This window comes from Dermacentor silvarum, chromosome 6 (assembly GCF_013339745.2).
Source record: "Dermacentor silvarum isolate Dsil-2018 chromosome 6, BIME_Dsil_1.4, whole genome shotgun sequence".
Taxonomy (NCBI): domain Eukaryota; kingdom Metazoa; phylum Arthropoda; class Arachnida; order Ixodida; family Ixodidae; genus Dermacentor; species Dermacentor silvarum.
Window position 1 is genome coordinate 146,504,491 of NC_051159.1, and position 22,435 is coordinate 146,526,925.

Consider the following 22,435-nt stretch of genomic DNA (forward strand, 5'->3'; position numbering starts at 1 on the left):
GTTATCTGCTCTCAGAAACGGGGATGTCCATCACGATTGCATCACAGGGATGTCCATCAGCAATATATCTGCATGACTTCGTGAACTTGAGACAAATGAGGTTGCGGTTCTAGAATATTTGTCATTGAAAGGCAGGAAAAGAGGGCATAGTCATAATGGCCACGGTAGATGGCGAACAGGAAGCCTTAGAAAGTAGAGAATGGCGCTTTGATCAGGCGAACAAACAACACGCACATTCCGCGCACTTCACTTTGTGCAGCTGAGAGGCCACGCAGAGTACCTGTGCTTCAGCCGAATCACGGGCTGCCTAATGTACTCATAAATTCAAGCACGAACAATTCCGAAACAACTGCAGTGCGGTTCTGGTGACAAGCTGACAAGTTACAAGTTGACCGGCATTTGTAACAATGGCTTAATTCAAACTCCGAAACGTACACTTGAGATTACTCCATGCTTAGAAACGGGGTACAGGGTACTTCGCACTTCTATGAACGTATACGCTAAAAGGAGTTTCTGATCAGTTATTTCCTGTTTGCATTTTAAATTTACACTGAGCACTTCATTTTGTTGTTCTTGTTAATCAGCTTTAAAATATTGACTCCTTATTTCCTGATAGTCTTCGAGCAAAGGTCAACGTCCTCAGCTCAAGTGCGAACCGTTCACCGCACATCCAGTCTCGCAAACGATGACCACCAGAGGTGAGCCAGGAGCTACGAGACTCAACAACGACAGAAAGTGGCGTATACAACCTTCAAGGGTGTACGCCGCGTTTCTGAAGAAAAGCTCGCGATCGCTCGTAACGGTGTTTCGCCTTCTCGTTAACGAACCAGGCGCGCGGCACTCGGACAGCAACTGCCGTCGCAACTCAGGTGGTCGACGCAACTTCACCGCGTCCAAATTGGCTTCGCTGTGAGGACACACAAGGGCCGACAGCTGAGCAACTCTTACGTTACAAGCGTGATGCAGGCGGGAGAGAAACAGAGTCGATTGTGAGCGCGCGCGTTCCACGAGCCGCGCACAGAAAACGCGCGCCCGCGTCTGCGCTCGGCTGCTGACAGCGTAAAATTCGATTATGCGCCAGTCACGAGGAAAAACGGATACTACAAGCGGCCATCCAGCCGCTCCGAACCAGCTACCACGCTTAATAGTCTCCATGTTTGGTGGGGGAGGGTAATAAACTCCAGTACGTGATTCGTACCAGGCGCCCAAGTAGCGGCAATGGATGGATGGATGGATGGATGGACGGTGGGTCGCGGAGCTTGCGGTGCGGCCCATCGCTTGCTGCCGGCTTCTTGACGTATAAGCCCAACCCCTTCTGCTGTCTGTACTCTCGCTGCTCGCAGGTAACCCTCGCTCACGCACGATGTTCGGCAGCAGCCCGTGATCGTACCTCACGGCGGACGACGCGTAATCAACGGTCGTCGCACAAAACAAGCGGCCCGAGGCATAGAGAGAACCACGCGGAGAGAGAGAGTCTTGCTCGAGTGGTGGTTCCTCCTGCGGCCCTTCGGCCATCTCCTCGCCCAGCGGCTGCACCTCTCCTCGAAGCGGCGGCTGCAGCGGCCGTGTACCCCTTTCACCCGTATTCAAGGCCCGGTCGAGGGAAGAGGGGGGGAGCAACACAACACGCTCGCGCGTCAAAAAGTGCTCCCCGCGTGGACTGGGAATCACTACGCTCCCCGGCAGCTTCCGCGGAGAGGGCGTGTGAAGGATGCTGATCTTGACCGCGGGCCCAGGATAGCCACTTGATGAGGTGGGTGAATACATACGCCGGGTCACGTGCCGTCCGCTATACATTGTCCCCGTCGCTCCCGCTGCTCGCTCAGTCTTGTGAGAGACGCCTCCGCGGCAGCGCTCATCTGTCCCTGTTCACTTTTGCTCCTGGTGTCCGAGGCGCTCTCGGCCCCTTTGCGGGACTATTGCGTCCATTGATGTCTTAGCTCGAAGCTGTGCTTGGGCCTTATCCCCGTAGGCGAGAGTTCGGCTAGACCCGTGCTAAACGGTGGACCGCGCACTGTTCCTTGTTTTATTGCTGTTGTCGTTCCGTTTTTGGCATTACTGGAGTACTGGCATCGACTTGGCAGAGCGTGATCTAGCGTAAAATTTTTCTCCGTAGCGGCTTTTGAAAATCGACATCCGAGGAGACCGCCTCCTGTAGCAACGGCTTCGCCGTTCTCTGGTGTGATTGTGATTTCATATTTTCTACGACGGTAAGTTTTTTTTTTTTGTTATCCGAGAGAGGCGGTCTCCTTTTGTGGTCGTCCGTCATTCCCGTTCACGTGGCTGATTTTGTTAATTTCGGCCAAATGGCAATGATCCATTAACTCCTAATAAACGAAGTTAGTGCAATGTTATAACAGATTCGCATATCTAAGTTGAAAATACATGCATTTGTAGAAACAAGTTTTTTTCCAAGATTTTGTCGACAGAAACAATACCGACAAAACGTGAGGCAACGTTGGATCGGCGCCGTCGACATGCCAACCTATTTTTACCGTATGCTTGTCAGATGACTTATGCAACTATGTGGTGATGCCGGCTGGTTATCTGCTGTATCTTCCGCTTTTGATAGCTAGATTGTGCACCTTGCTGATTTATAGTGACAAATGGCTTATTATTTTCGACATGAAAAATAGATGAACCTTTACTGGCAAAGATTACTGTGTGAAGACGGCAGAGGGTTTACTTATAGCGTAGTTTCATATGAGCCAGTCCACAAATAGTGGGGCTGTATTGAGTGCCTAAAATATCTCGTAAAGAACTGCACGTTATCATTTTATGAATGACTAATGAGGATCCCCCTAAATGTAAGAAGATACAAAAACTATTTTCGAAAGATGTTGTAATTGTGGTACAAAAAAAAAGAAATAATAAAATAAAAAACAAACAAACAAAGAAAACAGTGCATCCTTATCTCGAAAATGGAAGAGTATTTGCGTTATAAAAGAATTAGACCCACTCTTAACTTTCGAATGGCAAAACGATCTCGTCAGTGCACGATGCAAGTTCGGTTTCTGTTGCTCTTAACTACCATAAAAAAAAAGATATTATAGTACTAGGAAGAGCAGTGTAAAATGACGTAAATTAAGTTAAATCTGACTTATTCGATTTTTCTTTTTATTGCAGTCACATCGCAATGCTCGCTTCATTGTTCTTCGTCGTAGTGGCGCTCAGCGCCGTTGCCCACGGTCGGAGCGTGCCCTCCGAGAACGACATCTTCTCCGACGCGCCGGTGGTGTGCTTTAGGACAGGTTGTACCCGCGGCACACGGCAGACTGTGAACGACCAGAGTGTGAACGAGTTCTATGGCATTCCTTACGCCATGGCGCCGGTGGGCGACTTGCGCTTCAAGAAGCCCGTGCCCCACTACGACTGGGGCTCTGGCATCTACAACGCCACGATCAAGCCACCCTCGTGCCCGCAGACGTACTTCTACGCCGACGAGCGCTGGAACAACTACGACCTGAGCCTCAACGAGGACTGCCTCTTCCTCAACGTGTGGGCACCGGAGACGTGCCGCGAGGACGCCAAGTGCTCGCGCCTCCCCGTCGTCGTGTTCATTCACGGCGGTGCCTTCACGCATGGCGGCTCCGAGCGGGCTACGGCCGACATGTCGCACCTGGCAGCCGTCGCAGACGTGGTCGCCGTGTCCTTCAACTACCGCCTGAACGGCTTGGGCTTCATGTACGGCCGCAGCAAGGACTTGCCCGCGAACCTGGGCCTCTTCGACCAGCGGCTCGCCATGAACTGGGTGCGGGACAACTGTCGAGTTCTTCGGCGGGGACCCGGACAGCATCACCCTGATGGGCCACGATGCCGGGGCACAGAGCGTCGGCTACCACATGCTGTCGCCCAAGAGCCGCAGCCTGTTCAAGCGAGCTGTACTGTTGGGTGGCAACCCTTACACGAGTAATCCGCTCAACAAACCGGACATGGCGTACAACCGGGCGCTAACCGTGACGCGCAAGCTGGGGTGCCTGGACAGCGAGCAGGACCTGAGGCGCAACCCCGGTGGCGTGATGCAGTGCCTCAAGACCAAGGATGCCCACGATATCGCCAACAGCGCCGAGTACGAGTTCAGCCGCGGCCGCATATCGCTGTATCCCGTGTTCGGCGACTGAGTTCCTGCCCAAGAGCCCGCAGGAGATGATGGCGGACGCCAGAAGCTTTAAGGGCACCGATGTGCTGATGGGCCTGACCGAGGAAGAAGCCGCGGCGCTCGTGTACTACGGCGGCTACTTCGACGGCGCCCCACCGGACGACATCACGATGGGCGACGTGCGCTACGTGGTGGGACTCTTCTTCGGCATGATGTACAAGCGTAACGCGGCTCCCATCATGAGCTACTATCTCAACGACACTGACGAGAGCCCGAGCGACGCGCTCAAGGCCGGCGGCCGCGCCATCGGGGACGGCGTCACCCTCTGTCCCGGAAACGAATTCGGCGAGGACCTGGCGCGGCGCGGCGCCAACGTCTACTACTTCATGCTGGCGCAAGAGTCGTCGTTCGGCTCGCAGCTGTTCGGGCCGACGTACGGCGAGGACATGCTCTACATGCTCGGCTCGATGAACGACATGAGCAAGAGCGACGAGGAGAAACTGCTCTCGGAGAAGATCATGAAGATGCTCGGCAGGTTCGCGCGAACAGGGTGAGTGTGAAACTAGCGCTAGTCCCCGATGCCTATCGGTCGGTTTTTTTCCCTTCTGCTTACCGCTGGGAGTATCTCGGAAGCATCTAGAAAACTGCCACTGAGAGAGAGAGGAGGTAAATAAGAAATAGAGAGAAGGGCGACTGCAGGAGATGATCGCGATCCACTTTGTAAATACTCTCCCGGGATATCTCCCCTCCACTGAATACGTGAACGGGGCGCTAAAATGGCGACCCCGGCACACAGATTCATTTCTTCTCCTGCATTCGTTTTCAATTAACTCCCGTTTCCGCCCCGACTAACCTGGAAGCGTCGAAAATGTTCTTGAACAAGCGTTTCTCTTGACCTCTTGTTTTAAACGAGGCAACGGTCGACGCCGGCTCTCGAGTCGCCGGATGCTAAGGGAATGCATTTTTCATTTTTACGTACCGGACGTATCACGGAGGGTATCGACGAGGCCGAGAAATGCGCCCAATCGCTCTACGACCAGTGGACCACTTGGCAAGAGCCTAAGTAGGGCAGAATTTAAAACGACTAACCTATCGGCGCCCGAGCGCCGATCTTAGCGCCGGCCCTGAACTTTGCGGGGTGTTGTATACCCGGGCGCCGAGCGCTCGTAAACGACGGAAGCACCCACCGACGCGAGACCCTGAGGGAAGGAAGGAAAGGAAGAAATAAAATAAAACAGGGGCAACGTGAATCCCGCGTTCCGCGTTCCGACTTCACCGCGCGCGTGACTCCTTGTAGACAGCAAGGACATGATTTTTTTTTTCTTTCGCGAGATAGCCTACTTCCTGCGGCAGTCCGTGCGACACACAGGGACTGGTCTTTCTGCATCGCGCGGTTCTTCCCACTGGCACTTGGCTCATCCGTACTAAGCCTAAACAATCGCAATAACGAACAACGGCATCGGCGCAAGGAACATCGTTAATAGACAGAGTGAACGATGATATGCTGAAATGGGATGACGGAATCGTGGTATCAGTGGTGAAGAGATAGTATGAAAACATGCAGTGGTGGTGTCCAATCGTGGAATAATCAACAAGTTGCGGTTGCTTTGCTCTAGCAGACAACTATAGCGATGTAGGCGCCTACGGAAACGCCGCGCCGCGGTGTTTTGCCTGCGATCTCGGGAAACTTTCATTCGCATGTCTGCCGCCAAAGCTTGCCGACAAAACAATAATTATTGATTGCGTTCAGTTCAAATAGCTGTGTTTTTCAGGCATGTGTGAATTATTCATTGTGTTTGTCAAACAGCGACGCCGATTGTAGTGTGCACCAGCACCGAGCGACATGTGTCTTTATTTTTCATTTTGGAGCTTAAGCATAGTTGAAAACACAATGAGCACTTCAGAGTTATGGTACCAGATGTCACCAGAGGCATTTCCAAAACTGGTTTGAATGTTGGAGCAAAGTGCCTTTTTGTTAGTTACGGTGTTCGAGATTTTCTGCGCACCGTGATTTTTTTTTATTTTTTTTTATTTTCACACGATGCACCGCTTCAAAAATTTTGGAGGTCATTGTATTGTGTATTGTCTACAATGTGTGACCTGCTTCGCAGGTGACACATTGTAGTCCTAAGAATAAACACTATATCTGTGCCGGCAAAAACTTCGTTTAAAAATCCTCTTTTGCCAGCGTAAGCAATCTACTGATTTCTACAGATTCTTCAATGAAAAATTTACTGCTATTCTTTATCATCACCTGTGGCGAATCCGGGGCTTCTTGGGCTGACTGTGCGACAGATCTGTTTAGGAAAAGGGCTCAGATGCATTTCGACACCGGCCTTCCGTATTCATTTTCCTCATCTCACTAATTACTACTACTACTACTACTACTACTACTACTACTACTACTACTACTACTACTACTACTACTACTACTACTACTACTACTACTACTACTACTACTACTACTACTACTACTACTACTACTACTACCACCATCATCAACTACTGCTACACCATCTCTTACAACTACTACAAAGACTACTAGTCTAACGATGAAGATAAGCAAGAGGTTTATTGCATCACGACTTAAAATCTGTCATTTGAAGAAAGCCAAAATAGGACAAAGGAAAAGAATCGGGAGGGAAGTGGTCGCCTGGAGCCGGCGGCGTTATACTGCCGCCGCTTGCCGAGATGCCGCACCCGGAAGTGAGACCGCCAACGGACGTCAGAGGTCACTTGGACACGAAGGCGCAGTTTCATTGTTTTCGCACGCGATGCGGGCAATAATCGCATCGCCTGTGGCTCGGCGCTTTGAAAAGCGAACGCGGCGAATAAGAAGAAAACAACTACAGATTAGGAACAAACAATTGATCTGCACAGTCTTGCGTAACCGAGAGAACAAAGCTTCTAACCAAAGCGAAACAGTGCAGCGCGCGCTTTCAACCTTTGTGTGATGGGAACGAACCAATGAGAGGGACGCCAAGCGATGCTTACGCGGCCGAAACGCACCGACACAGCGTCGAAGTTGAACTAGTAGAGCGATCAGAGGTCAACAGACATCTGGGTGTGCTAGTATTCGAACTTGCGATTACGAATCGAATAGTGTTTGACATCCGATACGCATTCAAATCGAGAATTCACTATTCGAAGTTGCCGAATATTCGCTTTCCAGTTCGATTACAAGGGACAGCAGACACTTGTCGGAGACCACAGGGGAAAGCCAGATGCAGTTGGTGGCTATACCGAATGAATTCTGCTGCAGGGGTGCCGCGATTTCTTCGAACCGCGGCTTTCTGCAGTTGCTTAGCGGACACATGCCGTTACGACTCCTGCTCAATAATTTCTGTCGTTCAATAAGAATGTCTCGCCTCCCTCGATTTAGGTAAAACAATGTATTATTTGAACATCCAACCATTGTCTGTATACCTTCGAAAATGATCTACAAGTATTTGATATTAACTTTGTACATCCAGCATCTGGCGATGGGCTGTTTCTGCGTTTTTCTTACCGTCATTCTCAGGGTGCGCCAAGCACGATCGTGTTTCAGTTGTTTCTCATTTACAAGCTCCTCAGTAGACCGGAAATGTAGTTGTGAACGGTATTAGACGTATCGAATAACGCAAAGAAGTGTTGTTCATGAATAATAAAATATTCGATATTCGATCCGATAATCCAAAGCTCTTTTTCCTCCAATAATCGTATTCGATTAGGAAATCTCGCTATTCGAACGCGCCTATTACTTTGCTTCTCTCCAAATCGTATCTTTGCCTTAGCGACGACATCGATGGCTTCCCCCAAAAGAAACTTATGTTCAGGCCTCCATCCACATATATCCATCCATATCCTCCATCTAACAAGTTCCGTTCAGTACAGAGAAGGCTACGAGTCGCGTCAGCCAGCCAGAAAAGAGAACTACAAGTAGGGGCTCCTCCGTTGTGCGCCTCTGATCGCCCGCCGCGCGACGACAACAGAACAGAATTAAGTTCGCCGAAAGATTAGTAAAGCACAATGGGTGAGCACTGCTCCCTTCTCTGAAATACGCAATCGGCTATTGTCACTGATTTGCTGACACGCGCTTAGCGTATGCTGCACTGCACGGAAATGGTGAGACAGAGCATATTGCTTACTACCGGAACTCATCAACAGTGTGAGTTCCGTCTTTCGGTCGTCTTGTGTGTTCCGTCTACACTACACTGCACATAATTCCGTACCAACTAGCCCATCAGTCTACTCTATTTGAATGAACTGTTGCTGGAATAAGAAACGCTGCGGGGAAGCGCGCTTTTGAATTAAAATAAAGGTACCTATTAAAACAACAAGAGCGTGAATCACGCCACTCGAAGCAATGCCAACTTAGAGAGGCCTCTTAGTGCATATCTTGTGAAGGCAGATCCAATCTGTTCTTTTTTATTTTATAATTTCTCGCTTTATGACAAAGGAGATACTTTGTATATGGTAGGGTATACTTATGAGCATCGGTTAACGCGATAACGCTGAGTGGTTTTCGCCGATTCAGCAGCTCTTTTACTACTGCGGAGCGTCTCCTAGATCACGCGGAGCTTTTCTTTTCCCTTGGGTTGTGATTCTGCAGGGTCACATAAGTCTGCAGCTTTTTTTCTTTGTGACCCACAAAAAAAAAACCTGGTGCCAAGCGGGTAGTGCACAGTTTCTTAAGCCAGTTTCACGTTCGACGGCTTGGCAAAAAAAGTAATCGGTAACGGCCACCGGCTCTGCCATCCGATTAACGGGGAGTAAGTGCGCGTCTGCGGCCAGCTTTGCGACTTCAGCCACCCTGACGCGCAAGGTCGCGAGGTTGGGAGAAGCGCGGCCGCAGAGGGTCGTTCCAAATGCGCCTGCATCGAGTAATAGCCGGCATCGGTGACGTCAATGCAGGTTCCTTGTTTGTCTGGCGAACGGATGGTCGCATCGGTGACTGAATATTATACGCTAGTCGTGCATTCTCACGCAACAACAACGCTCGCGCTCTTGCGTTTATCGGCGTTTTTCTTCTCTACGAGGAGCGGGAGCGTGTGCGCTTCTCCTTCCCAAACAGTAGCGGTTGAAGCGGGATCAGTTAGCTGATCTAAGTGGCCTGATTTTGAACTTCAAGGTAGCTCATACTCAAGTCGGCAAGCAGCGGTAAAGAAAGCGCTGCAGTGAGTTACTGGAGGTGAACGTTATACGGTTGCGTGGATATTAGAAATTTAGAATATAGAATAGCCTTCGTTCAGACAAAGAGAGGCCTCTAAATGAGGACTGGGCTGGTTTGCCTGGCGTGGCATGCCGCCAGCATGCTACTGCAGACGAAAATGATGAAAAATGAAATGAGAAAACAGTTAATCTACTCGATTCTTTCCTTGGGTTCATTTTCTGTTGGCCTTGTGTGGTTGAGATGCACCGGACTCGTTCTACTCCGTACTCCGGCAGTTGCTGCGAATGGTGCGGCCGGGCATGGCCGGGCTGGCCATAACTTGAAAGCGATATGCGATAGGGGTAGAGTGCGAGTGCTGATAGCTTATTATGCGTTGTGTTTTCGCCGCTTAGTCCGCGTTGAAGTGAGAGGCAGCACGAAAGTCAATTCGCTCACTGCTGCTGGCGCGCTTCCTCACTCCAGCGTTTTCACAGCGAGTTTCCGCGGTCATCGAGTGTGATGTGTTCATGTTTACCTAGGCGCGCGTGACATCATGCTTGTTAGTAAGCGAATGTTTACAAGTTTATACGGGCGATAAAACTACTATCCTTACTTTGTATAGCGGTCTATTAATTTGCCATCGCAATTGATGCTCCGCCTTTCTAGCGAAACTGCGACTTAAAAAAAAACAAGAAAAAAACAAAAAAAAAAAAAAAACAAGCGCAATTGACCCGATATTATTTTGTGAAGGGCGTCACATATGTGAAGTATATATACGTAAGAAAGCGAGATCGATAATTTTTAGGGGGAAGGCAATGAGGTCCACAGTAGTATATAAAATGCATATAATAAGACTATAGAAATTGCCAAACGCATAGTAGCTATAAAATTGAAGTCCAAAAAATAGGGGTCGATTGGCTTAATCAATAAATACATAAGAAGCACTGGGTGTATTCGCTCGTGCATACAGGACAATTCTCGATGGGCTATGACAATAACGTTATTTAGAACAACTGTGGCACTGTGGGCTTCGACGAACGAGGTCGCAAGCTTCGAATTATGACTTTACCAGGCCAAATTAGACGTCTGACTTACGCTGTTAGATATGGCTGCTGCTGATGGAAAAACACGTGACATTAAAATGAGGCCGGTGGTTACGAGCAAGTTTCCTTTCCTCTACTGTAGCCTTGTCGTCAAGCGCCCATGATGAAAAGATGGAGGTGCGGGAAAGAAAAACAAGTGGAATGATGGTAGGTGAAAATCATGAGATGAAATTTGTGGTGACATTGTTACTAAGCTAGAACTTGGCTGCCACACCCCTTCCATGCAGCCCAAGTGAGCGTTGCATTCAAGATACTTAAATTTCGTTGCGCTCACACCTTCTGGCGGGCAGAGAGACAGGGAAAAAAAGGTTGGTGGAGCTGATGTACTAGGGACAACTCGGTGGCACGACACTCAATAGCCGTCATATAGACGTCACGTTTCAACGGAAGCTTACTTAAGAGTCATGTTTTGCTGTTTCGAAACGGCAAACTATAAATTTTTCATAAGTCGAAATGTCTGCAGGGCACAAAAAGTGCACCCGAGCCCCGTAATGAGAAAGCACACTATCATACCGGTCTCTTCACGAGAGCTTACCCTACTCGTTACAAGCGCCGTGTAAAACTTGCGCAGTTTTCACAGAAAGCGATCTGAGCATAATTGGCAGTGGCGGAAAGTTTCCAACATCTGCTTGAGAACGATATTTTCTGGCTGCTCAAAACGTCGCTTACGAATGGGCGTTGTCGAGAACATCAGAAGAAGCTAACTGCTTCCTCTTATTTTTGCGAGTATTTGTGATAGGCTATGTCATGTACCATATACGTGCTTGTTCATCAAGGACCGCATGCGAACGTGTTCGAAACTGAACATACACGTGTGTGTCGAGACTAAGCATGTCGTGGGAGCAACTTGCCATTGCAGGTTGCTATGTGCATGTTTATGTGTATGTCTTAGCGCGTCGAGAACCTATATGGCGAGTCTTTTCCGACATCAGTTACTCCATTTAGCTATGATAACACCGCTGTCGTTGTTCCAAACCTATGACGTTTCTTCCTGCAATATAATAAAATATATATTACTATTAGGTAAAAAGGAGTAACCGTTATCACTATAAGGTGACCAAATCTATCTGTTTTTCTTTATATATATATATATATATATATATATATATATATATCCGAGCGAACCATACCTATACATTATGACTAAACTCACTTGAAAAAGTGGCGCGTCGTTAGATGAAACGTCGATACCGTTTATCAAGCTCGTAAATACAATTATTGTCCGCTTCCTCCTCACTCTTATGGAGAGTAAATTCATCGATAGCCTTTGTCCAAGCAATATTCATTTGTATCATTTCAAGGAAAATTTTGCCGAATCACGGCATCTACAAAATACTTAAATTTTGTCCTCGTGGCATGACGTGCGCTACTGGAATTGAGAAATACACGGCACTGTTCCAACATGCACACATGCGCTGTACCACCCGATTTCAGGCTAAGTGTGGAGGCTGCAAAAAAATGAAAATATTTTTTTTCGCAGCACTCCCAGTGTACAAATGTTTCCGCGCAGTCGCAATTCGCATAACCAAATTTCTCGCATCTCGTATATCACATTTCATTTTGTTGCGCAAGGTCGACTGAACCATTCCTGGGAGATTTCTTTTCCTGGTTGTCTCGCAGAACTGCCGCGTTATCACTTGTATACCACGCTGTATCACGCTTATAAAAATGTATGCGTAAGTATTTCTTTTCTTTTCTTTTATGTAAGCAAGTCTATCGAAACCAGCGTTTGCTGCTGTGTGGGTCTCTGCCACTGAGCGTGTACGTTTGAATTACCCCAGTGACGGTTATACCGCCACTTGTAGCCATGTGTATTTATAGTAGTTTAGCTCGTTTATACGCTAGCGGCCACACCGTCGTGTTCTTCATGCACGACCTGCTTCCATAGTTGGCTGCTCAGGCTGGTATACATAATTTGGCATGCACGCACTGTTTGGGCAGTGGACATAACAAGCTTTCGTTCTCCAGTCTGTGTCGCTTGCCTCGAAGGCCAACCTCAGCGTGCCTTGGTGAACGAGGCACTTATTAGGAAGATAGACGTTGTTGTATTCTTGCAGCCGTTGGCGTTCTTGCTGTGCTGCGTTCTTGCAGAAGGATCGCTCGGAGCGCTTAGTGCGTGCGTCTTGTTCTTCCTTTGAGTCCTTGTACTAGTTGCGCTGCATCGAAAAACCTTCATGACGACAAACCGACAAGCCTAAATGTCAACCTTGATCGATGGTATAACCAAGCCAACATTGACTTTAGCCGCGAGGGCAAACCATCTTTAAAGAAGTATACTGACAAATATTTTCGAAGTTGTATACGTATATTGTATATCACACGTTTCTGTAAAATGATTTAAAGAGATGACAGTAGCAAGTATTGTGGCTGTAAAACACATATAACATATTTTAATTTGATACTAAAGTTGGTCCTAGCTTCATCGAGATTATCGTGACGTAATGACATAGAGCAAAATTTGCATACGTCATGCAGCGACAAGATTCATCCACGGGCGTTTCTTCTGGGTGCGCCTGCGTGTGGCGGCAGCAGGATTGCTGGAACAGAGTGAACAAATTTGTTTAAATAATTTAATGTTGGCTTTTTAACCCCGATCGGATTATGGGGCACGCTGTAGTGGGAGACTCCTAATTAACTGGACCATCTCGGTTTTTTTAACGTGCACCCACTGCAGGGTACACGAACGTTTTCGCATTTCGCCCCCATCGAAATGTGGACCTCGATTCCGGGAATTAACCCTCGACCTCGTACTTATTAGCAACCCAACGCCATAGCCAATCAGCCATCACGGTGGGTGAGCAAGTTTGGCATTACGTCATGACGAGCCCGTCTCCTGGATACCGAAAACGAAATTGGTTCTTAGATACCTGCATTGTGGTAATTATTTAGAGCGCTCTGACGCCTGTTAGTAGTTCCTTAAGTTGTAGAAGATCATCATGTATTGAAAAATTGTGGTTGATCCCTCTTATATAGGAATCGGTATAGAACACGAAAGTGAAACGTGTCTTCACAGAAGTAGTGTAATGTTTATTGCACATTGATATATAATGTCTATTGGTGTTTTGTGGCTAAAGCGCCCTTAGGCGTTGATGCACCCACGCTGACGCCTGGTGGCACGTCTCCTCCATCACGACTACCAACGTCGATGACCATGAGCAACCGTCGTGCATATGGAAGCTGCACTACGCTGCACACGCTAGCACAACGCGAAAGACGAAGCACGTAACTGACACACTAATACAACGCGCAAGACAAAGCACGTAACTGAATCGTCCCCGAGTCAAATCAGCGCGTACAGCGCGTCGTAATTGCAGCCTCTGCGATCAACTTCAGAAACATTTTCAGAGCTAATTGCGGAGGCCACGCTCCGCTGTGCTGAGTACGGTGAACGCCGCCACCTAGGTGGCGTTGGTAGTGCTTCTTGATGCCAGCGTCCCTTCGAATGCTGGCATCGAGGCGTCGTAGTGCTGAGACCACCGAAGTATAGTGCCTAGAATATACATACTAGTGTGCCGACCGCGGGCTTTCCGGTGGCACGGAGAATGATGCCTTCCGCCGGCGGCCACCAGACGGCGATAGCCGTACGGACCGTGCTATGCCGAGCGGCGTCTCTAGCCAACGCGCGCGTGTGCGACAGACGCCAATGGGCTGTCCCAGCCCGTTTCGTTCTGCGGAGCGTTGGTTGAGGTGCAAAGCGTAATCGAAAGAATATGATTTCGTTGCACTTACAAACGATCGTATGCACAGTTATCATTATAACGCTACACGATACGGGGTGTTTCTGCGAAAAATACCAATAAATAAGTACGTGGTTTCCGAAGTGTAATTTTTTTCCACAGTAAACTATTATATGCGAGACATGTCCACAAATGCTAAATTCGCACCAAGTTGTGTCTAATTACCATAAATTAAATTAATTAACATAAATGACGGTAATTAAACAGGGCACATTTTCATGGGCGACACGCCGTCGACTAATTTTGAAGGAGCGCTCAATGTAGCAATTATTAAAGTGTTTCTCACAAGCGACAGCCGCCAGAGTTAGCCTTCGATCAGCCCCTCTTATATTCTTCTCCCACTCGCCAAAACGTTCTGGCCAGTCAACAGGCGCTGAATAATGAGACTTGCTCGTTGTTTGAGCGGTATCCAGTTGCACAATATGGGACAAAACAGGTGCTGTGTTTACGCCTCGTTTTCTGCGACATCTCGGTTCCGTCCGTGAACAGACACAAGTGCGAACCACGCGCACAGAAAGAAACCCAGCAATGACATGCGGACGCACCACATGCTACTTGCTCGAAAGCTACAACGCGCCGCAACCGACTGCGCTTACGAACGCGCATCCGAAGTGCACCCGAAGCGCAAGTGACGCGTGATGCGCCGCTCGGTTAGCACGGTCCCAAACAGTGTCGCCGTCTGGGGGCCTCCGGTGGAAGGCATCACCGGCGGTGCCAGCGTCTCCCTTTGGAAACGCCCGGCGGTCGGCACACTAGTAAGTATATTCTAGGCACTATAACCGAAGCGTTCACTGTCGGTGCGCGTTAGTGTCATAATGCAGTACTTCTCTTTTCCGCTCGTAGGCGGCGGCACCGCCCCGAGCAAGAGCGCGGGTACACGGAGGAGTGTTAGATATATAAGGCGCGTCTGTGTAGCTCTTTGCAAATGCGTTTGTGGCGCAATGGGTTAGACGCTCGGCGATCTATCGTCGCGGACCAAGAGGTCGTAGGTTCGATTTCCAAATTTTGCATGTTTGTGGAACTTTTTCTTCTGGTTTCTTTCTTTGTATTATGTTCTATGACGTATTTCCGTGACGGAAATACGTCAGTGAAGTCTTGGTGGACCCCGGCATAAAACACTTTCGTGTTAAAATAAAGTAGAAGTCGGAAATGTCATGTCGGTACTTTGAAAGTGCAGTACTCCATGTCACTAATTTCTTGCATTGTGGTGAAACATTGGTTGCCTTTGCCACAGTTCACTTATTTGATAAAACGGGGCTTGGCCATTGCTTCCGTTTTGCAACAGCGCTTTCGTATCCTGTCACTTCGAGACCATTCTTGTTGTCCGTCTCACGGAATTATAGGGTACCATAACTTAGCTGTCCGATCTTTGAATATTATATGGTTAAGCAGTCCTGATGACCGCGCGGACTCTATACACCAGCGTTTATGTGTCGCTTACAACATAGCGATTTGACGTACCTATGAACACCTCACAAAATTATATGTTCACGACACATGGGCAGAGCCAGTAAGCTGTTTCACAACAAAAAGATTGTCGCAAAAAAAAGTGGGAACTTCTTTCGTTCTGAACAAGCCAAATTAGGCCCAATTTGCGGAAGAGAGAAGAGCCAACCCTGTTTTTTTTTGTAAATGACATTTTCAACTTGTCTGAACAACAACAGCAACAACAAAGCGAAAATTGCCTTCTCGCTCATATAATACGAAGCAGTGACGCAATAGCTAGAGCAGCATTATGCGCGGTTATTCTTCCCCTGTTTAGTGCTGTATCGGTTTCAGTAAACATTGCATGCGAGTGATTCCCTTTCGAGAACATAAAGTCCAAGTCATCATACGAGGAAATAGCCTGGGATGAAATACATCACTTCCATTCGCTAACGCTCAATTTACCGAAGCAGTTAATAGATGCCGTTGTTGCGGGAGAAACGCCTATGACTGCCATTAAAAAAAACAAAAAGAAAACTCTTCCTTTATTTATAGTGCTGTTTATTCGCTACATATATGTAGAACCGACTTTAACAATCGCGAAGCCATTTATTTTCGGAATATGACCATACGGAGAAAAGAAAAAGAATAAAGAAACAAGAAGCTTAGGAGTGTGCCTTCAGGGCTCTTTTAAGTATGATCACTTGTATAGTAGAGTTGGAAATGCAGCAATATATATATATATATATATATATATATGAAACAGTGTGAACAATGAGTCAACTGATGCATCCAGATGAAGAAAATAATTCTCTTGAAACTGCATTACGTACGGTGAAGAAATGTTTGGCGGTTGGAAAACTCGTGCTTTCATAATTCTGCAATCCTACTCACAAGGTGGCATAACTACAGAATTCTGCAATAAAGTACCGGTAAAGGAGCAATGCGACTGCTATCACTTAGGGTAATCACATAGCGGGCTGACTTCCTTGGCTGACTTCGCGCGCAGGTATATTCATGAAGGATATATATATATATATATATATATATGTCATTCAATGGTACTCACTTTATTCCCTTCAGACGTTTCTGATATCTAATTCCGTGGTGGCTTTTGTGAAATGAGCTCTTGTTTCCTATAATGTAGAGTAACGAATAAACGAGTGGATAATAAAACGCGTCAGCGTTGAAGCTGATGGCAACGTGATCCCATCATGACGACATCACTGATGGTATGCCTGCAGTCGGCCGTTGTCGCATTGCAGCTTGGGAGTCTTCAAAATTAAATTGCTTCAAAATTAAATCTGTACGTCCCGTGGGACAATGAATGGATCATACCCCCTTAAGCAACGGCTCACACTCCCGTAAACGCGGCATCCCCATTACGACGACAGAAGAGAAGTGAAATTCTACACTGGAATGACGAACGGCAACGGAGCCAGCTGTAGAAGAAGACGACGACGAATGCGGGAGCAGTGGCACGAGCGCGTTCGCGGTTGCGCCGAGGGGCGCCAACGAGCCAGCTGTGGAAGAAGACGATGACAATGATTATAGTTTTCGGCGTACAAGCGACAGACGGACGAATCGGCTAGCCACATGCAGCTTTGCTGTAAAACAAGCGCTCATCGCGCTCTCGCAGCCAGAACTGAACACAGAAGCCACAGAAGAAGCTCTGTAATACTCGTAGTTACGTGGATGGAAGCGCCATCTATAGAGTACGGGAACAGGTTTGATTTCGAGAGATCGCATTCTGCACACCCCACGTCGCTTTCATTGGCCGTCGGCATTGCGTCAACGGCGGACAGGTTTGCTCAAGGCCACAATTGCGGACAAGGGTTTTGCGTGCGGCGTGCTTGAGAGGTTTACTTGTCTTCCTGAGCAGATGACGGCAGAGATACTACAAACAGTAGGATTTTAAGCGTTGCACTATGTAATTGTGGAATGTCTGTGTTGAGCTGTATGCTTACTTTACAGCTACCTTAAAACACCCCCCCCCTCCCCCATAAAAAAAAGAAAAAAGAGAAAAAAGAGAAAAGAAAAACGTGGTTTGTTTTGCTACCAAAGTCAAATAGACGTGCTGTAAAAGGCTGTAGCAGCTGGGCTGATGGTGCTTCTGCAAGTAGACGGAGAAGTCTTCAAATATTGAGCCTGTCAGCTGACTGCTCAATCGAATTAAAAGAGCACTGACCAATTTGGCAGCGCTTGTCGCACGTAGAAAGACACGCACACACACACACACACACACACACACACACACACACACACACACACACACACACACACACACACACACACACACACACACACACACACACACACACACACACACACACACACACACACACACACACACACACGCACGCACGCACGCACGCACGCACGCACGCACGCACGCACGCACGCACGCACGCACGCACGCACGCACGCGCGCACACACACACACACACACACACACACACACACACACACACACACACACACACACACACACACACACACACACACACACACACACACACACACACACACACACACACACACACACACACACACACACACACACACACCTCTGATGCAGTAGCCCATTGGCTGTGGTGTTGCACTGTTGAACTCGAGGTCGCGGGGTTCGATCTCTGCCGTGGCTGCCGCATTACGATGGGGGCGGAATTGCAAAAACGCTCATGTATGTACTCCACGTTGGGTGGGCGTTAAAGCATGTCATGTGGGGATCGGGGTTCTGGCACGTGAAAGCCCAGATTTTTAATTTTCAACACGCGCACGGACGTTTGATCTTTATGGTGCCCTTGCTTTCGTCGTCGCAGGCGGCCAGACATGCCTACGATGATTTCGGCGTGGCCTCGATACTCCGAGGAGAACCCCCGGTACCTGTCCATCTCGGCGAGGAACGCGAGCGTCCAGGTGGGGCCTCGTCTCGAGGAGTGCAACTTCTGGAAGAACTTCTGGAGGCTTCGCGGCGGCAACGGGGCGTCGCAGGACATCGTGATCGGCTGAACACTTGTGTTTGTGCGCGCACTGGCAGCTCTGCCTCGCGAGACGGCGTCAGAGTGCGGGACTTCATCGTTGACGCAAAGTGCTCCGCGCCGTCTTAATAAGGACCTGGTGCTCACGTTTCTACGTCAGGCTGTGTTCCAGTATGTAGCCGCTTGAGTTCGCTCCAAGCGGTCCATACGCCCTCTTGTGTCCTCGCCTCGAACATCTGTATTTTGTTTTGTTTGTTTGTTGCTCGCGTTATTGAACTTATCGTTTGTTGTGTACCGTGTTGTTCGCTACTGTACGTGCTCTTAATTTGTTGCTGTTGTTGTTGTTGTTGCTTTTGTGCCCGAAGAAGTGCTTGAACAATACGTGGAGATACACAAAAGGAGAAACAGATTCACCAACGCGAGAACGAGGAAGGGGATGCAAAATGTGATGCTTAGGCATCGTTCGGGGCCATGGAGAATAAGAATATGAGTAAAAAGTGCGCATGGTATCGGTATCACTTGGTGTAACCTGAGTGAAGGAACTTGGTGCTAAACGTTCATATTCATAACCAATAGGCACAACATTGTCGGTTGCTTCACGACATTTAGTGTAGGCGTGAAAACAAAGATGTACCATGCGACCAAAATTATTTCGTCATCATGTGAGAATGCCATGAGTGAGAGCCATGTTCGCTTTGGAACGTACACAAGCTTGCTTAACGGTAGTACAAAAGGCAGACGAACCAAGTTGTTGAGGTAGAATCTTGCATTGTTGGGTCCTTGGAGACTTAACGTGGCGTCAAGAGAACTCGTGAGCTGAGTCATTGTGACACGGCTACAGGGCGTCAATCTTTCACAGTGTCATGACCGGTTGTACTGATACCGCAACGTCACATTTCGTTTATCTTTTGTGCAACCCTAGGGTTCCAGTACTACGTCGAATTGTTCGCGTTAACTTTCAGGGGGTAGGGTATTAGTGCCAGCAGGTTGTAAAACCGCTGGTAAAGGTGTTTTGCCGAAGCAGCAGAGAGGAGTTGAGTTATCGCTACAAAGTGAAGTATTCTTGCTTTTGTTTGCTGAACTACAACAACACACGAGAAGATTATCCTCCTGTGTGAAGCAAGTCAACGAGAACGAAACAGGAGCGGCAGAATGGCGTAATCGTGGTTGGTGAGGTCAATGTGAACGCAAACGTGGAATTGCTGCATTGAGTTTGCCATGGCTGAAGTATCCAAAGAGTTGGCATTTTTTTTAGCGTACCTTGTTTTTTGGGCTTTGATCTCTTGTTCAGATTGAAGTAGACTCGTAACAAGCATCACAGGTTCGAGAGTGACTTTCGTATGGATCAATTTGCCTGAAGGTTGGACAAATTCATTTTGTCACAGAAAAATTCAGCTGAATGAAATGAATAGGAACAACTAAACGAATACAGTCGCCGCGGTTTCTGGTGGCAGCCGCAGGCCCAAAATTTATGTGTTTCTGTTGAACTCAACAGCAAGTGCACGCCCGACGAAAGGACGTGACTTCCATGTTTTGAACACTTAACGCCGAAATAGTCCCATGGGTCACCAAGAATTACTCTAAAACAACAGAATAGAAGGGGGTGGGGGGCTCGAACGGGTAGTATTGCTTGATAACGGGCACCCGACCGTGGTTTTCGTGCTAGCGTGTCACTCAAACTTACGATTTCAAAACTCCTCACATATTTGGTCTCACTTATATGAAATATACAAACATGGCTAATGAGCTTCTATCTTAAAATATTAATACTACGAGTCGGTAAACTTGGTAATCTTAATTGGTCGTTGGATGTGTCAGCATCAACGTCTTGCACGACACTTGCCTGCGCAATAGCCAGAACTCAGCTATATCAGACAGAACTTCATGTTACCAGCTTATCACGTATCCATTCTATTGAATAGCTATCAATTCGATAATTGCTTCTGGAAAGCATGATCCACCTGACTACGTTTGTTTTACAAGGGCGAAGGAGAGCTATCTGCAAGAAGAATCCGAGCAGCTGAACATTTTGACAAAGCATGTTCATCGGTTGTTTACACGAGGTTTGGAAATGCATAATCACTGCATAATGCAATCTATGCGAAATTAGCATCGCTGAAAAAAAAAACAATACATTTCTTTAAGGTGTAATTGTTATTTCCAGTTCACTGCCTTTGTACAATCACCAGTTGTTGTAGTCTGGACTCACCTGACAGAGATAAGGAGAGTTCGAACTTCGAACACGTGGCCTCACGAACTTTTCGCCACGTGTACTTATACTGGAACGAAAATAAAAACGCTTTGTTTCGTTTGTCATGCTACCTTCAATGTCCCTCCTCAGCCCCACAGCGTTCTTCAACTTCCCTACAGCTAAAGATGGGGCCCAGCAACCAAAGAATTCACAACGAAAGGAGCGAGCACCGCGAGTGTGAGAAACACACATGGAGGTCAATGGTACGTGCTACGTGTTGCGACAAAGGGCCAACTTCCTCCGTTGCACTCAATACTGTAAAGCTTGCAAAATACTCAATATAATTATGGGATCTTACGTCCCGAAAGTGCTCAGTGGGTCATAAGGGACGTAGCATTTTGGATTAAGTTTGACCACCTGTGTTTTTTTTTTAACGTGCATCCGAAACACGGTACACATGCGTTTTTGCACGTGTACGTGCATTGCGTTTTTGCATCTGAAGCTGCCGCTGCTAGCGAGAATTGAACCCGTGACCTCGTACTCAGCAGCGCAGCGCCATAGCCAGTGAATCAGTATCAGAATAACATTTTATTAATTTAACATGTTTTAACAGGGGAGCTGTTTAAGCTCTTGATTAGGCCGCGCAGTGCGAACAAAAAACTGCGCCTGGCGATGACGTCAGCGCGCGTTGCCTAGCAGCCACCTCGCGGAGTGGCGTGTGCTTCGCCTCCTTTCCGTGCCGTGCACATGTTGCCTTGACATGGGACGTTAAGGAGAGGGAAGGAGAGCATGCGGCGCGCGCTATACTCGTAAGAGAGAAAGAGAAAATGAGAGCGAGAGAGAGAGAGATAAAAAGAAATTGTAGCAGCAACAACGAGGCAACGCGCAGAGCTGCTGCCGACGCCGTCCGCGTTTCCCCGCGTTCGCACCGAACGTGCGCGGTGTCCGTGACTGCAGCCGGCGCCTCTGGCGGCGCTCGGCAGGTTTCGACCAGCCACGCCCCAGTAAGTGAGGATGCATAGCTTGGTCGTGACATCACCGGGGGAGATAAAGCTCGGAGCCGCCGCGACGGCGGCAGAACTCTCGTTGACTCTGTGGCGAGTACATCTAGGCTTGACATGGGACGACCACAGAAGATCCGGACACCTGAAGAAGAAGCCGCTCATCTTGAAGCGCGTCGCGCGGCCAAGCGAGAGTCTGCGTGTCGGCGGCGAGCCGATTCGGAATAGCGTGCCTAGCAGCCCTCAGTATTTCCTAGCAAAGCTTAGCCAAGCCTAGTTAATCCTGGAAGAAGCTAGGTCGATCACCAGCTCCGCTGTTTACTCCAGCCTTGCGCCACTAGTGCAAGCTGCCCACATTTCTTTTTATTACAGATAGTTAAATAGAAAAGGAGGCCCCCGAGTCGCAAATTAAATTGGGACCTCCTGTGCCCAGAAAATGCTATAGTTGTTATAATGGTTACTAGCAGCAGTAATTGAACCCCGAACTATTACATATCCAGAAGTACAAAAATATACAATACACAGAAATACAAAGCTCTATTATATAAAATATTGAACGTGAATGGGAAAGGAAGAAAATGAAAAACAAAACGATAGAGAAATAAAACATGTTCATTAATTTTTCACACGCAGTAGCCTAAATACATAATAAAGAGGTCTTCATAAGTGTCGACTTAAAACGCATATTTACACTGGTAGTACACCTATAAAAAACTGATGGAACAAATGAATAATTTGATTTGGAGGAACATAACAGAAAATGCTTA

At 47.9% G+C, this 22,435-nt stretch overlaps 2 protein-coding genes across 3 annotated transcripts; both read left to right on the forward strand.

The window, feature by feature from the left end:
* Positions 1–1,455: 1,455 nt before the first annotated feature.
* On the forward strand, positions 1,456–3,913 carry LOC119456158 (acetylcholinesterase-1). Of its 2 annotated transcripts, none has more exons than XM_037717780.2 (2): positions 1,456–1,753; positions 3,127–3,913. In XM_037717780.2, exons 1-2 carry the CDS (start codon positions 1,749–1,751, stop codon positions 3,911–3,913), a joined length of 792 nt encoding a protein of 263 aa, XP_037573708.1. In that variant the 5' UTR covers positions 1,456–1,748. The 2 variants fall into 2 exon arrangements, with proteins under 2 accessions (XP_037573708.1, XP_037573709.1); XM_037717781.2 differs by lacking the exon at positions 1,456–1,753 and adding an exon at positions 1,812–2,210.
* Positions 3,914–4,041: 128 nt separating this feature from the next.
* Positions 4,042–20,787, forward strand: LOC119456159 (acetylcholinesterase). The gene is made up of 2 exons (XM_037717783.2): positions 4,042–4,649; positions 18,318–20,787. The coding sequence occupies exons 1-2, from the start codon at positions 4,042–4,044 to the stop codon at positions 18,505–18,507; spliced, it is 798 nt and encodes a 265-aa protein (XP_037573711.1). The 3' UTR covers positions 18,508–20,787.
* Positions 20,788–22,435: the final 1,648 nt, after the last annotated feature.

What these genes read in the sequence shown, in the direction of transcription:
- LOC119456159 (XM_037717783.2), top strand. Translation starts at nt 4,042, where the DNA reads ATGCCCACGATATCGCCAACAGCGCCGAGTACGAGTTCAGCCGCGGCC. An exon ending in GGCAGGTTCGCGCGAACAGG is followed by an intron (nt 4,650 to 18,317) that starts GTGAGTGTGAAA and finishes TCGTCGTCGCAG; the next exon opens with GCGGCCAGACATGCCTACGA.